Source organism: Spermophilus citellus (assembly GCF_964194105.1).
Source record: "Spermophilus citellus genome assembly, chromosome: 6".
Classification (NCBI taxonomy): Eukaryota; Metazoa; Chordata; class Mammalia; order Rodentia; family Sciuridae; genus Spermophilus; species Spermophilus citellus.
The window spans coordinates 90,741,189-90,757,014 of NC_138187.1; the positions used below are offsets into that span (position 1 = coordinate 90,741,189).

The 15,826-nt window shown below is 35.6% G+C and overlaps 1 protein-coding gene across 2 annotated transcripts in view; it reads left to right on the forward strand.

Moving 5' to 3' along the window:
• The first annotated feature begins 2,258 nt into the window (after nucleotides 1-2,258).
• Nucleotides 2,259-15,826, forward strand: part of LOC308651719 (uncharacterized protein) — a 52,273-nt gene continuing 38,705 nt past the window's right edge. Inside the window, exons 1-3 of one of the 2 annotated variants that reach the window (XM_081299155.1) lie at nucleotides 2,259-2,338; nucleotides 4,275-4,358; nucleotides 4,876-5,010. In XM_081299155.1, the coding sequence (XP_081155281.1) occupies nucleotides 2,271-2,338; nucleotides 4,275-4,358; nucleotides 4,876-5,010 (287 nt within the window). In that variant the 5' untranslated portion in view covers nucleotides 2,259-2,270. Of the gene's footprint in view, nucleotides 2,339-4,274; nucleotides 4,359-4,565; nucleotides 4,724-4,875; nucleotides 5,011-15,826 lie in introns of those variants that run through there. The other variant, XR_014022651.1, reaches the window with a different exon arrangement.

Here is a 15,826-nt window from a genome sequence, read left to right on the forward strand (position 1 = left end):
TTTTTGGGCACAATATCTTTTTTTTAATTTTTATGTGGTACTAAGGATCAAACCCATTGCTTCACTCGTGCAAGGCAAGCATTCTACCACTGAGCCACAATCCCTCCATTCTCTGGGTCTGACCCTTGCCTATCTGCCTGTCTAATTCTGGCTTCACTGGGATGACTATAATCAAAAGACCTACAGTAATAAGTGTGAAGAAAGTGTCGATGTTCATTGTTGTTGGCATAAAATGCTGTAACTTCTTTGGAAAATTGTCTGGCAGTGAGTCAGATGGCAGAACATGGAGTTGACATAGCACCAAGCAACTCTCCTACTTCTACCCAAGAGATATGAAAACAAATGTCCAAACAGAAGTTTGTACAGGAAAGTTTATTGCAGCATTAGTTTTTGTAATAGTCAAAATGTGGAAGCCATGAAAAGTCTGTTAACAAATGCATGGATAAATAAAAATGCTGTAGAGCTTAGAGTATCATCCAGCAATAGAATAAATGAAGTTCTGATCCATACTAAAATAGGAGTGGATCTTCAAAAGCACGTGAAGAGAAAAGCTAAAAGCTTTTACATGCAATATTCAGAAATGGTAAATCCATAGATGGAAAGTAGATGAGTGTTTGGCAGGGGCTGTGGGGAGGTGACAAGGAGAAGCTACTTGGGATGGGGCTTCTCTTTGCAGTGTGGATGTTTTGGGAATCCCAGTGGTTATGATACACAACTTTGTGAATAGGCTAAAAGACACTGAAACATGTACTTCAAAATGGTGAATTTCATGGTATGTTTTTATCTAAGTAAAAAATGCTGTATGTGACAAAAAATAAAAAATAAAGCCATGAAGTAGAAAAGCAGACTTTGTCAATTTTGGCTAGAAATTGACATATCTAAACATAGCACTTATTTTCCCCAGGAGCAGTTCAAGTTCTTACTCCCTATATTTCAAGTAACCTCAATTTTGAAACAAAATCCACAATGGCGTGTATATTACACAATCATTTGTTCAAAAGATGTTGTTTCAGTTAAGCCAATGAATCTTTAATGTCCATTTATTTATGTAATGGTGGTGAAATCTCACCAAGACTTTCGGCTTTAATCATAATAAGATTTGACACATTTGGGCAATTCTTTATATATTTTTCACAATCCCTTATCTTACCCTTTCAACAACATTTTGAGTTGAACTCAGGCATTTTTCTTCTTATTTTATGTGTGGGAATGGAGAACTTGAGGATTTTATCAATATTGTGTAATAAACCAATGATGGAGACAGTATTATATTCTATCTAGGCTGTTACTTCTAAAAGTGTTTTCAAAACAAGTAGAAGGGAGAACCAACACAAACAGAAGTGCTCATTTTAAATATGTTGACAACACTTTGTATTAGCTCAAAACATCAGGCTGATCTGTACTTTCATCCCAGGGAATGAAATATTCCTTCAACTTTATTTTAATTTAATTTTATTTCTGGTACCTGGGATTGAGCCCAGGGATGCTTAACCACTGAGCCACATCCCCAGCACATTTGTTGCTTTTTATTTGAGACAGGGTCACACTAAGTTGCTTAGGGCCTTGCTAAATTGCTGAGGCTGGCTTTGAACTTGTGATCCTTTTGCCTCAATCTCCTGAGCCTCTGGGATGACAGGCATGTGCCACCTTGCTAGACTCAAATTTCTTCTTAAAGCCCTCTTTCTCTGAATGGTTTGAAGAACCTTCAGTAACTATCAGCTCTGCATTATGAAACGGAATATTCACATAATCCTGTTACTCTTTTAAAAAGGCATTGGGCTCTGCATAGCTCACTGGTTAAAATAGGTTAACATCCAGATCATTAATCTCTGTTTATAGAAAACAGCAAGAGGGATGGAGAAGTAATTATGGATAAAAATAGAACAGATTCCTTAACAGAGGAAATTAAAGACCTCGGCTGAAACCTAGCCTGTTGCTTCCACACTGTCCTGTAGTGACAAACAGGATATTGACAGGAGACTCTGTTTAAGCCAGGAGCCAGACCAAAGTTAAACTTGCAGTTGTTTTTCTTATCAGTGGCCTTTACTATGCCACATAGATTTCCTTGGCTGTGTCACTGGAATCTCTGACTGGAACTGAAGGAACACAGCATCTGTTTGAACGCTGCTGATCCCCTGACTGTAATTGGATCAACTGACATCACCCAGCGGGCTGGGCCCTGTGAAATGCCTGGCAACCCAGCTCCACCCTTGAGTCAGAGCTCAGTAATCCCTGGAGAGGAACAGCCATCAACGTGCTCTGCGTGACTCATGCAGCTGCTATCTGGAGACAGTTGCTGGCTCAGGACCCCAGTCTACTCTTTGCCTTATTTCCAAAGGTATTTTGATTTGGACTTGGAAAAAACAAATGAGAACAAAGTGGGAAAAAAGAATTTGTTCCTTATCCTGAAAATGAGGATCTTTGGAGAGTGCTGTGCAGCTTCTCTAGAGTGGTCTGGGAACTTGCATTTATAGGGAACACAATGACCCAGGAAACAAAGAAGTCAGAAACTGGAAGGAGGAAGAAATAAAAGTAATGCTAGTTGGGGTAGTGTGCAGGAGGTTAGCCTAATTATAGTCAAAACATGTTTATTTGTGCCAATCTTAAATGAAATAATGTTTTAAATGAGGTAAAATGATCTTATTCAGTTTTTTTTTTCTCTGAAAAGCCTGCTTCAAATTAATGTTTTGAAGCTTTTGATTATTAAAACTTGTGTGTGACAAATTAAGAAAACATTTCTGTGAAAATATAAGAAAACTATACCAAAAATGCTTCCATCATTTAGTAAGTTTATTATTGGAAAACCACATTTTTCTTTCTGAATAAGTATTTGTAAGATATAGCAGCAGTTAGAGAACTATATAAACATGAATGATATGAGTTTATTTGAAGTCACAAGTCTGTCCACATTGGGTTTCTTTTTTTTTTTTTTAAAGATAGAGTGAGAGAGGAGAGAGAGAGAGAGAGAGAGAGAGAGAGAGAGAGAGAGAGAGAATTTTTAATATTTATTTTTTAGTTCTCAGCGGACACAACATCTTTTGTTGGTATGTGGTGCTGAGGATCGAACCCGGGCCGCACGCATGCCAGGCGAGCGTGCTACCGCTTGAGCCACATCCCCAGCCCCCACATTGGGTTTCATGGACAGAAATTGAGAATGAGTTGGAGGGAAGGAGTTAAAAGCAAGTGGGGCCGAATGCCTCTGCGGTAACCCAAATATCAAACAAGGCTTATGGACTTAGGCATCCGACAGAGTCCTGTTCTCCTTACCAAGTGTATTCTCAGCTCATGTAAACTTCAGCTTATTTTGTGTGTTGGAGTTCAAAGGCGCCAAAGCTCACTGGCAGACAGAATGGGCACAGGAGATGATTTTCATGTCAGCCAGGAACAAATAAGAGGAGCATGGGACTGCTGGCATGCTCAGACACTGGAGTGGGGAAGCACGGAGCAGCACCCGGCAGGCAAATCAAGGAGGTTGGTTGCGCTGAGACTGTGAGCCACAGATCAGAATAAAAAACAAATAATGGATAGACCATCCCGGGGTACTTAATGCAGGGAGAGTGAAGTGTCCCTGCAGCCTCCTGGGGGAAGAGTGGGTGTCCCTGACTAGGGTGGAGACTGCATGTGAAGTCCTCTCCTCGTGTCTGTATAGCTATGCTGGTGTGCAGCCTTCCTGTCCACATGAGCATTTCTTTTACATACCTGCCAAAGAATAATTTTTTTTACTGGAAATTTTGAGAAGATAAATTAAAAACAAAAACAAACCAAAGACTAAAAGAAGCCAGTGCAACAATCAGTACTCATATTTCACTTGGCTCCTTTGGTTACCACAGAGTAAGAGGAGGTTGGTGCTAGGATTATCAATTCATAGCAAAATTACAATTGTTGACACAATCACAGTCACATACAGGTCATAAAGTGACTTTCTATACAAACTTCCATCTGAGATAGACCTTTAGTTAATTAATTGAAAGGAATACATTGCATAATTGTGTGTGTGTGTATATTATACATATGATATATATATATTATATGTATAATATATATTATACATAATATATATATTGGCTATTTTGTTCACAAAATGTTTTGTTATTTCAAGAGTAATATGAGCAAAATCTTGTTTTGCATCAAACAAAGTAGTTTAGTTGGCCTAAATGTAACTTTTGTTCATTGAATCATTTATTCTTTTCTGTGATTGGATACAAAATTCAACTCCCAAACTCACATAAGCACCACACCTGACCCTCAGCAGGCCCTTCCTCAACTGTTTCTAGGTCCAGTCCAGCAAAGGAAGTCGTAATTTTCAGAGGTCCACCAAGGTTTGGAAGCATGGAGAGACTGAAAGGGACTGAGGGAAGGTTTGTACCTATCTTGAGAACCAAGCATGCTTGCCCATGGTCCACAGGTTAATAAATCAACCTCCCTAACAGAGGATTCCCCAAGTGCACGTGAGTATTCTGTCATTCCCAGTCAGAAATGAAAAAAAAGCACTTTTTTTTTTTTTTTTTTTTGTCTCTTAAAACCTCTTCTTCTTAATTAACATGATGGAAAGGTACAGAGACTCTGAGTTCATCCACAGGAAAAGATGCATTAAGTAATGACATTTATTTTTAGATCAAAAGCTTACGGTGATGTCCACTCAACATGAGTGACATCAAAGGAAGTGCTGGTGATTCTCCCAGTTTGCCCACGCACAACATTGATGTTCCCACCAGGCAACTAGGTACAACTTCATGGCTGAGGGGAGGGAAGGAAGCTGAAGCCCAGCTTAATGATTCTAATTCAGTGGCAGTGAGATTTTGTGGGCACTGGTTGTGTGCCCAGGGCTCTACTCATTTCATGACCTTTTCATAAGATTAATTTCATCCGATTCAGGACCTCAACTTTTGCAGTCAATAGAGCATTGATCCACGGCAAACGTGGCTTACTGAACCCACCTGAGAAAAGCCTTCGGGAGATTCAATCCAGACTGCCAAACATGCCAGAAACAGCAGACAGACCCAGGATGAGGTGAGCATTGCTTGATCAGGTGTGCCTCCTAGAGTAGTGGCCACCATCCGGGGGTAAGCGCAAACCTATTTGTTTGTTTTTGTTTTTTTTTTCATTTGTTTGTTTTTGTTTTCTTTTCACTCCTATTTATTTCCTAGATTATGACTATTGGTACAGTTATTTTAATCTAGTTATGGGTAAGTTAAGACTGTACTTATCACATTGCCTACTTTGTCCTTTAAATAAACCCACATAACTGGATTCGATAGGAACTGTCAAGAGCATATCTAAGAAAGGAATTTGGCTTCAATGTCTTTTACTAACTGTAAATAAATTACTTGTGAGACTGTAGATCTAAAGACTTCATTATATCAAATCTAAATTTCAGAAATGCTGAAATAAATGCTAATAATAATAAAATTTGAATGTGTCAACTTTTAAAACAAACTGGAGCTTCAAAGGAAGACAAAGGTGTATGAGTTGTAGAATTAAGTGTAGATTGTAGTCACACGTTAATGTTGTTTTTAAAACTAAGTGACCAGGCAGCAATACTTGTAAAAGCATGTTTGTGTAGGACTGTGTGTGTGGGTGTATGTATATATATATATGTGTGTATATATATATATATATATATATATATATATATGATATGGTACATAGGCATCTCATATATGGTATATATACACACTGTATTGTGTATTAAAACAGGTAAAAATTACACAAACATACATATACTTACACATATATACAAGCATACATACTTAGATATATACTTATGATTGATATTTATACAAATATCTATGTATGTATGCTTGTATATATGTAGAGTATATTAGCATTATTATTATTAATAACATGCTGATATTAATAGAATTAATAAGATGTGTGATTAATATACTTTTAATATAGACTAAATAATATATATTATTTTAGTATATACAATTTTAATATATACTCTATTAATATACTTTTTAAGAAGTGAAAGAAATCTAATTTCCTTTCTATGTGTACATCTAAGGATGATTTCCATATTTTTTTTCTGATTGTATTGCATTAACTGTGATCAAAATAGTCCTTAATTTTGGTCATGTTTCTCAGAGTAGAGCCTGATGGTCTCCAGCCTCAGCTTGCCCTGAGGCTGTAGCTCAGAATTTTGTAATTTTATAAACAACAGTCTCTCTAAAGATATTCCTAGTAGCAAAGACTGAGAATCACAGGGTAGAAGGAAGGATGGCAGGAGGAGGCAGAGGTGCCGAAGCATGTTGATTGCCTGCCTTGGCAGTGCCCTCTGATGGGAGCAGGGTCCTTTGTGGCCATATGCCACATTCAGAATGCTCAAATAAGGATTTCTTGTTCTCTTAGTTCCTTTGAAAAAACAATTTTTACCATGTAAAATTAACAGAAATTCATTGAAAGATATTTGGGAAGTAATGGGAATAAAAAGATGTCACATACATTTAGGAATACATCAAAATGAACCTCAGCATCACATATAACTATAAAGTACTAACAATAAAAAATTGGAAAATACTAAAGTTATAACAACAAAAGCAAAGACAAATATGAGTCACTCAACTTCCATTATCAAGGAATAAATATTACAATAAACTTTTTATCTTCTTATATACATTTTATATATGCATACTAAAATATAATACAAAACATATATAATACATACATTACATACTATATAATATGTGTATATATAATATATATATATACACACATGCATTATATCATATACACATACAGTTTCAAAAATGCAGATTTCTTTGAAATATTCAACTACAATTCTGGATTTGTTTTTAGTCACTATACTTTTAATGAAGTAGTAAACAAAGTTCATGACAAAAGGTAGCATGATTGCAATGGCTACAGTTTGGGGAAAGAAAGACTAAGAATTCTTTCTTTTTTCCTAGCACAATCTGGATCCCATAGACTAGGAGCTAAGTTCATTACAAACTCACATTCAATCCCACTGTTCTGCTGTTGGAAATAGCCTTAACCAATTCAAGGATGTCTAAGTATCAGCGTTATCTCCACTGTGTGTAAGCTCTCTTCATATGCACATTAAACGGCTCACTTTTTGCCTTAAAAACTTCCATCTTGGGAATTCCTAGCTTTCTTTTTCTATTTTTTGTAGTGTTTTCTTAGATTGTTTTTCCATGTTTCTAATTCCCTATTGTTTAACTTGGAAGGCTCTATTCTCAGACTGCCAAGAACTAACAGAAATTAAATCAGTTATGTTTTTTCCTGCTCTTAATAAATTTTTTTGGAACATTATACTACAATCTAATTTGTGGAGAAAGGCTGAACAAGATGGACCCAGTGATGCCTTCCCAGCTACTGCACCAGTGGTATTCTTGAAACTCTGTGGCTATGAAGGGGGGTTTTTCTCCATGACTTTTATCTACATTAAAACAAAACAGAACAAAACAAAACAAAAACAACAACAAAACAAAACAAAACAAAACAAAAAAACAGCAACAACAAAAAACTTAATTTCAGTGCCACTCAGTGGTGGATACCAATTCTAGCAAAATTTCAATCCTCTAGGAAGACTACAAATATTTGTCCCTGTGTTATGCACAAAGAAGGCTAGGGATCTGTCCTCTTGTGGCCTATTTTTAAAAAAATAAAAAGAGTTTTATAAAAAGCCCTCTATATTAATTGGGCCAATTAATTTAATTCAAATCAACTTAATTCAAGTGACATCATATTCAAGCCAAGGATTTTGCTAAATCATGAACAAAGATAAAAACAAAAAGTTTTTAGTTAAGCTTTTAAATAAAAAGACCAAAAGGTTAAAAACAAAGAGTTGCTACTCTTCAAATAATGCTAGAAAATTGAATATCTACTTAGAAAAAGTAGATGTCTACCTCACCTCATATAAAAATAAATTTCATCTATTGCAAAGCTAAAAACAAAATTTTTGAAAAAAAGTTTGTAAAAAAAACAAAACTTTAATATTGGAAAAGAAAAAAATGTGTATTAGAAAATCCCATTATATCCACAGGGGAGAGAAGAATTACTTAAAGCCAACCATAAAGTGAAACCACAAACTATAAGATCAACAAATAAATACAGTTTAATATATTAGACATTTGGCCAAATGTTTCATAATAAAGAAAATAAACAAATCATAAATGGAAAATATTGACAATGCATGTAATACAGAATGAATCAGTAATCAAATTATTTAAGATTTTTCCATAAATCAAGAAAAGACCAAAAAAGTTTACAAAATCTTGAAGCACCAGAAAAATTCACAGAGAATTTCTAATGGCCAGTAAACATGTAAAAGTGTTAAAGTAATGGTAAAAAATAAATAAATAGTATGCCTATCAGCAGAATAGGTGAATATATTGTTGCATGATCATAGAACTGTAATATATTATTCCCTGGATTTTTGTATTCTTGAAAATTCTTATTAAAGTAGTCTTGTCTTTCTAATAATTTAAATAGAACCGGTAAAGATTGTATTAAGTAAAATTTTGTTTACATTTTGTCAAAGCAATGTCTTGTGGAAAACATAAAAAGTTAATTAAATTAACTAAATTGATATAAATAAGATGACTTTTTCTGCCAAACAGCCCGTTGGACCTGAAATCTTAGGCATTTCTGTGGATAAAGGGAGAAAACTAAATGGAAATAAAGTTGCTTCATAATTGCAAATTTGTGTTTGAGTAAAACACAAATATTGGAGAGTTAATCAAGTATTCAGAGGTAAAGAAAGATAATTCCTAGAAAATGTGAACCATTATGAATGGACACAATTACAATGACATTCATGTCCCAGTCTGGAAGTTTAGTGAGACAGTCAATGAGTACTTTTAGGGGAAGAAGGTAGGTCTATGCTGTAGAGGACAAGAAGAAAAAAGCCCAGCCATGGAATGATAGATCTTCCAGAATAATAGATCAGACCTCTTTCACACTTAGCAATTTTTCATAGCTCCCAATATTCACTTTCTCTTCTCTCTCTCTCTCTCTCTCTCTCTCTCTCTCTCTCTCTATATATATATATATATATATATATATATATATATATATAATTTCCTTTCACTCACACATAAAACACAAAAAAATATACACATTAATGGAGCAACATGATATTTCAACATGTTTATGCATTCCATAATGTTTTGGTCATGTTAAAAATATTCATCTCCTTAAACATTCATCTTTTCATTACAGCAAAACCCAAAGATCTATATTTTTAATTCAGTAGTTGTTTGGTAGCAAATTTGGTACGACAAAAAAAATACCATTGCAATCTCCAATGCTCTTGCATAGATCATTTCTGAGACTCGGTCCCTGTCCTAATCTCCAAGCTCCTCCATGTCCCAGTTGAGCAGAATGGACAAAAAGATTTGATAAACTCCTCCAACATTTTAGTTTAAATTTAAAACATGTCCTTGTAATGAGCTCACAAGTAAGACTTTTAATACCTTGAAATTCATATGGCAGATTTTGAATCCTGAGTTTTAGGGATGACTCAGTGTTACAGGAAGCTAGGACTTTGGGGTGGGGCAAGCAAGTCATTCCACCCCACAGTGACAAGAGATGGAATGTTCTAATCTTTTAATTATTGGTTGTGAATCAATCAGTTGCAGAAAGTGGGAGACTTCTACAATATTATTTCTTCTACTGCCATAGGCAGGTACACACAGCTCTGGTGTTGCTGGTGAGGATATTGAGATTGCTTTAACATTATTCTCTACCGTTTACTTATTCATTTGTTTCACTGAGTATGTGGAAATAATTATCTGCTGCCATTTAGAGGTGGATTGTGTTTCATTTTTATTTTTAATATTATTTAGAAGTAATATAAAAATTATACACCTTGTCAATCTAGACACCTATGAAATGACCTTGAGTGTGTGTGTGGGGTACTACCCTGACCCTTTCCAAATTTCAGAAGTAGAATCCATTTAACATGCTGGAAAACATCTCTGTCTTTATGAAATAATGTAGGAGGCTCTTTATTTCTCTATTCAGTGGTTGGAACTTTCTCTTTTACTTCCCTTGTTTACTTTGTATTAGGGAGAGATACTTCATCTCTGATTTCATGTTCAAATTTTTACATAATAGGAATTAGCGAAAAAAGGCTAATGAGAGCAGTGCTGTCATTTGCACCTGGCAGTCTTGGCTGCCTGGAAAGTGGCTAACCTTTGCAAGTCACAAAGATCAAACTTAAAGCTCTACATTTTACTTCTGAGTGAGGACATTGGTCTCTCAAGTCAAGTTGATTATTATGGAAAGAGAAGCCTAGACTGGGGAAGCTGGGAGAATAGACCCTGACAGTGGGAACTAGTAGGAGCTGAAGGTCTAGGGAGCAAAGGAACTTGAAGCTAAGTACAGAGGGAAGAGCTGGCAGCGTGCTCCACTGAGAGAAGGCAGCACAGAAGGGCACTTCCTGATCCACTGAGTCACCCTGGTGCATTCCTCATACCCAGTACCTTTATCTCTTACAGCATACCCTTGCCTTTGGTGATGAAGTGTTGCTATAATCAATTCCCTTTTACCTATTTCTATATAATTTCTCTCTCTCTCTCTCTCTCTCTCTCTCTCTCTCTCTCTCTCTCTCACACACACACACACACACACACACATGCATTTGAGTGTTCCAGTATTGACCTAAATCTTTACTCTTGGATCTCAATGGTTTTCTCCATAAAGTGAGATTTGAAGCCCTTGGAGGTGAGGAGAGGGTGCTAGTGGCAGGTGCAGCTTATAACAGCAATGAGTAGCCACCCAATATAGGATCGCAACACTTTTCTATCCTGAAATGTATGAAACCTTGGTGGACTTTGGGCATTTTTTGAGGATCACCCAAGAACATCGCTTGCTGCTTTTATCCAGAAGAGAAAGTCAGTATTAGTATCACATAAGAAGTCACCATCCATTTTCTCAGTGACTCTAGTTTTAAAAAGGGAAAGACCAAGGTCTCTGGAAACCAGAGAGGGAGAGAAATAAGGAAAAGAACACAAGAATGTGACTGAAATGAAGCTTTTTGATTGTGTGATATGGTCCAAGCCTTAGAAAGTAGAATAAAATGGTAATCCAGAGAGCTCCTCACCCATGAAATGAATATTTTTGTGAGCAGGTTTATCTTTTTCAATCAGTTGAGTCAGAATGTGGGTTAGACACACGCTTCAGGTGACAGGTGCCAAAACATCCTCAAGATTAACCAAAGGGTGCTGCTTAGCCTTGCAAAGCAAATACAAATCCTAAAACAAACATCTTTCCAGAAGGCACATCTTTACTTTCCACTGACTAACCTTCTACGTTATATTTTTACCTCAAGCATCATGCTGGAGATGGGAAGAGACGTGGCCTGCACAGCTCTATTATTTTCATGTCAGAAGACTGATTAGAGTGATAGAGAGGTTTATAATGTGTCAGGCTTTCCTGTATAAAAGTCACATTTTTTTCTGGAGCCATTTAGTATTTCATTCCTAGAATACGCAATGATATCAAAACCCTGAGTCCTTTTACTTTTTGTTATATAGGTAAAAAAAAGAAAACATCAATGTACAATTTACATAGAAACTGCACAGATGCCAATTAAAATCAGGTAGTAGATAAAGTGACCTGGCATTCATCATAATGCTACATGATTTTTCAGAAAAAAAAAATCACAATCAGGTTAAACAGTGGTGTTCACCCACCCACTCTCACGGACTCAACCATGCTAGTTATAATCAAAAGAGCTTGCAAATCCTGTCACTCAGCTTGTGATCTGGAAAAAAGGAACAACGGAAAAAAAATGAAGCAACAAAATAAAATGACAACAGAAAACACATTAGATAGAGAATCCTGATGAAGAAGAAAGTGGAAATGTGCTGAGAATGGACTTTTCAAAACTTAATACTAGGTGGCAGTGTGGTAGGAAGGGCCTCACACTGTTCCATCCTTAGGGATCTGTGCAGTGTGCACACTAACAGGAGATGGCACCTGTATTTCTCAGTAGACACAGTAGGCACTCATAGCTATTTCACAAGTAAACACACAAATAGCAAAGAAACACAGTGTTTGGTTGTTAAAAGCCCTATCATTCAATGAGATGAAGAACAGAATGAACAATGATCTAAGCAGGACAGGGACTCTGTGGCCACACACTTATTCCTTGGCATGACCGGCAGTCCTTGCACTGCAACAGGTAAGCCACTTCCAGGAGACCTCTGGCCCTACCCTATACTGTGTCCTGTCCTCTAGAGGAACTTCTGGCAGCTTCTTGAGCAGATGGTACTTTTCCAGGCTGTTCCTCTACATTTTAATCTTAGACAATAGGCTGTGTATGAAATCTTTTCCCACCCTTCGAAGCATCTATTCTTTATTTCTCATCTAGCATTGTGATGATTAGTTTCTTGTCTCCATTATCAGGCTATAAGCTCCTTGAAGCCTGGGCCTGGGTTTGCCAACAAGTGGCAATCAAATATTCCTAGAGTGAAGGAATATGTGTACATGGTGACATTGAAATCAATTTAATTCTGTTGCTTTGTTTGCTTATTCGGACAATATAGTTACTACAAAACTGTCACCCAGTAAACCATGACCAACATTAATTGGTATCTCCTTTCCTATACATCCATTTATATTCCTGTTGATATTTTCAAAATAGATAAAAGAGCAGGCTGGGGAAAATTCCCATTCCTTAGAAACAAAGCCATGAGAGCACATCTGCATTTCTTCTTTCCTGCCAAAGACTTCTACTGTAAAAATAAATTGTTAAGTATGCTTGATGATGAGATCTGGGAAAAATAAGTGAGTTGTACCAGAATGTGAACTGCAGTTTGAAAGTCAAAGTCATCATTATGTTTGAAATATATATATATATTAAAAATATATAATATTAATATGTTAATATTACTATAGATATATTAATATATATTTCAAAACTAATATTATATTAATATATTAAAAATAATATAAAAATATATCTTAAACACCTTCATTTTTCTATTTTGACACTTTCATTTTCCTTCGCAACACTGTAACAGTTATATGTATTTATTAAACTTTGAGTCACAAAAACATGTCACCTAAAATACCTACTAAACTCACTTTCCAGGATAAATGAATATTAATGTAATTTGCAACAGAGATGTCTAATAATAATTTTCTTTGTATCATTCCTAGTATGATTTTTATTTTATTTCTGTACTGGTTTGTATAAATATCAAAGGTCCAAAATGAGTGTTAATTGTTAAAAGCAAAATTTGTGATCAATTTGATAAAATTCTAACCTACTACTCAAAATGATATGTTAAAAAATAAAACAAATTGATAGGCAATATTCAGTGGAGGGAATTGTATTTATATTTATATGGTATAAGTTGCTAAATATTCAGACAAGAAATTGAAATTAACATGAATGGGATGTAATTTGCCTGCATCAGATATACCAACAGAGACAAGGAAAGGTGGGTCAGTTGAAGATAGATAAGCAATTACAAGAGTTTCTTCCTAATAAAGATTAAGTTTATGGCGTATTTTCTCCAAATGTGGCAGAGCATTTAATAGTAAATGGTTCTGAAATTCCATTTTTGAAAAAAAATCTTGGATTTTTTGTAGGAGTTCCAAGTTTGGAATTCTTTTTTTTTTTTTTTTGGTAAATTTAAAATAATACATGAGTGGTTCCTGTTCTCTCTGGCCTCATTTCTGGCTGATCATGGGAATCACTGATGATGTCCCTCTCAGGGTTGAGATGTGTGCTACGGTTAAATCCTGCTTGGAGTCTCTGCTGCCATCTGAATGCTCATGGCTCCTCCACCCCTCCGCCACCACTGCCTGGGCTAGTTATTTTGATTAGATATATCAGAATTATAAAGATTGAAAAAATGTATGGAAAAATGTAGGTTGCTACCAAGTCTTAAAAGGTCAGCATTCCGTCATTTAAGAGCTTCAATCTGGAGATAAGGAAAACAGTGATGTGCCCAGGTGACATTTTGTGTGTGTTTAGATTCTGTTCCATTTTCCAATGTTCTCCCTCGTTTTCAGTCAACTCTTCATCTCTGCCATGATGACTTAAAAAATGCCTGTAAGCTCTTTGAATATCTCTCCCAGATAACTTCTAACTCCCTTCCCCTTGAATATGACAAGGTCTTTGGGGTGATAAGAATAAAGTTGAAATGATACCACTTAACTTCTGAAGCAAGTTCTTTAAAACAGTACACCTTTCCCCCACCCACCCACCCACCTCAATCTCCCTCTCACATCTCTCCATCTCCGGGATCTTGCTTTTTTGAGATTGGTGATGATAATGTGGGGAAGCCCCACCCTTATGAGAATAGCCAAGGGTAATATAAATATTTTATTTAATAATATTAATGTGACTAGTCATGGCAATAAAATAAAAGCTGGTATGATGTGTTTCTTTCCTGTGTAAAACAATGAAAAACCCAAGTTTCTTTTCTTTCTTATAGCAAATGAAACATGGGGGGCATATTTATAGGGTGTGCTTATTAGACAGTGAAGTTTCCTACTTTCAGTGGGTTTCTGAAAGAGTACAAACAAAAAACATATATAAGTTCTTGGCTCCTTAGTTCTTAATCATTATGCTTCTGAAAGAATATTTTGAAATATCTGGCAAGGTGTGAATATTTTAAAATATAGTCAAATAAAAATCTTACAGTCTTCCTTCTGTCTGGTTTCATTGTCTATCCATTCTTAGTCTCTGAGATAACAGTAGTTTGCTCCGGAAAAAAAAAAAAAATTAAAAAACAAAAAACCAAAAGCTGGGCCCTTAAAGCCATTGAAGCAATTGATTTTTCTTCATCACAAACTAATTTTTCTTTTTATATTTTACTTCCATTTTTTGAGTCTAAATAGAAGATAAATTACATGTTACCTAGATTTTCCATCTTTTGGTGCATTTGAGTCAAGGATAAAAAAAATTGAAGAATTAGAATGCCTTTCCCATTGCCAAGGACGGAATTCATTAACATTTAGAACTCACTAATTCTATTGATCTTTTGCTGGGAGAAATTGTTTTAAGTTGTTCCTACTTCTACCTCTAACATGTTGGCAAGGGGGAAGCAATCCATAACAGGAGGAGAAAATGTGATCTTCAGCATGTTTAGGACAGAAGAGAGTGGGGAGAGCCTGTGTTTTCTTTCTTCTTTTATTTCAATTTTTTCTTTTCTTTCTTTCTTTCTTTTTTTTTTTTTTTGCTAAGAAGATAATTATTCTAAATCCTCCTGAACCCCATTTTGTGTGCAACATACAATCAGCAGTAAGCATACTCCATATTTATTCTCGGCTGCATACCTGCTAAGAAAATCCACACAAGCTTTAGCCTTGCTTTTAATTTCTATGGAACTGACTGTTTAGCTCCATTAAGATAGATGACAAAAGAACTATTTTTGGCTCCTCTAAGAAAGAATCATGCTGGAGCCTGTTATTTTCAGTAATCCTGCTGTTCGCAGAGAATAGTGCCAACAAAGCCACTTTTTTTTTTTTTTTTTATCAAGTAACACTAAATTCTCTTACTTCTGTGGGGTTATTCTTTAGTCTATCCACTTGGCCAAAAGTACAACACATCAAGGGTGAACCATCTCTGTTGGTTGTCCGTTTCCAAAAAAAGAAATCCAGGATGCATTGCTTCTTTTGTCTGTCACTCCCCAGATTACACATCTTTAAAACATTTTTCCCCCTGTCCTCAAGTGTTTAACAAAGGTGTCATGTTAGTATCTCATAATAGGAAGAGATTTGGAAACTTTATTCTCCCTCTTCTTCTCAATCTCTACTTCCACAAACATAAAATCACTTTTGCATTCTCAAATTAAGGTTTTACTGCTTTCAGCAAGTAAGTTGAGAAAAAAATCCGTATGTA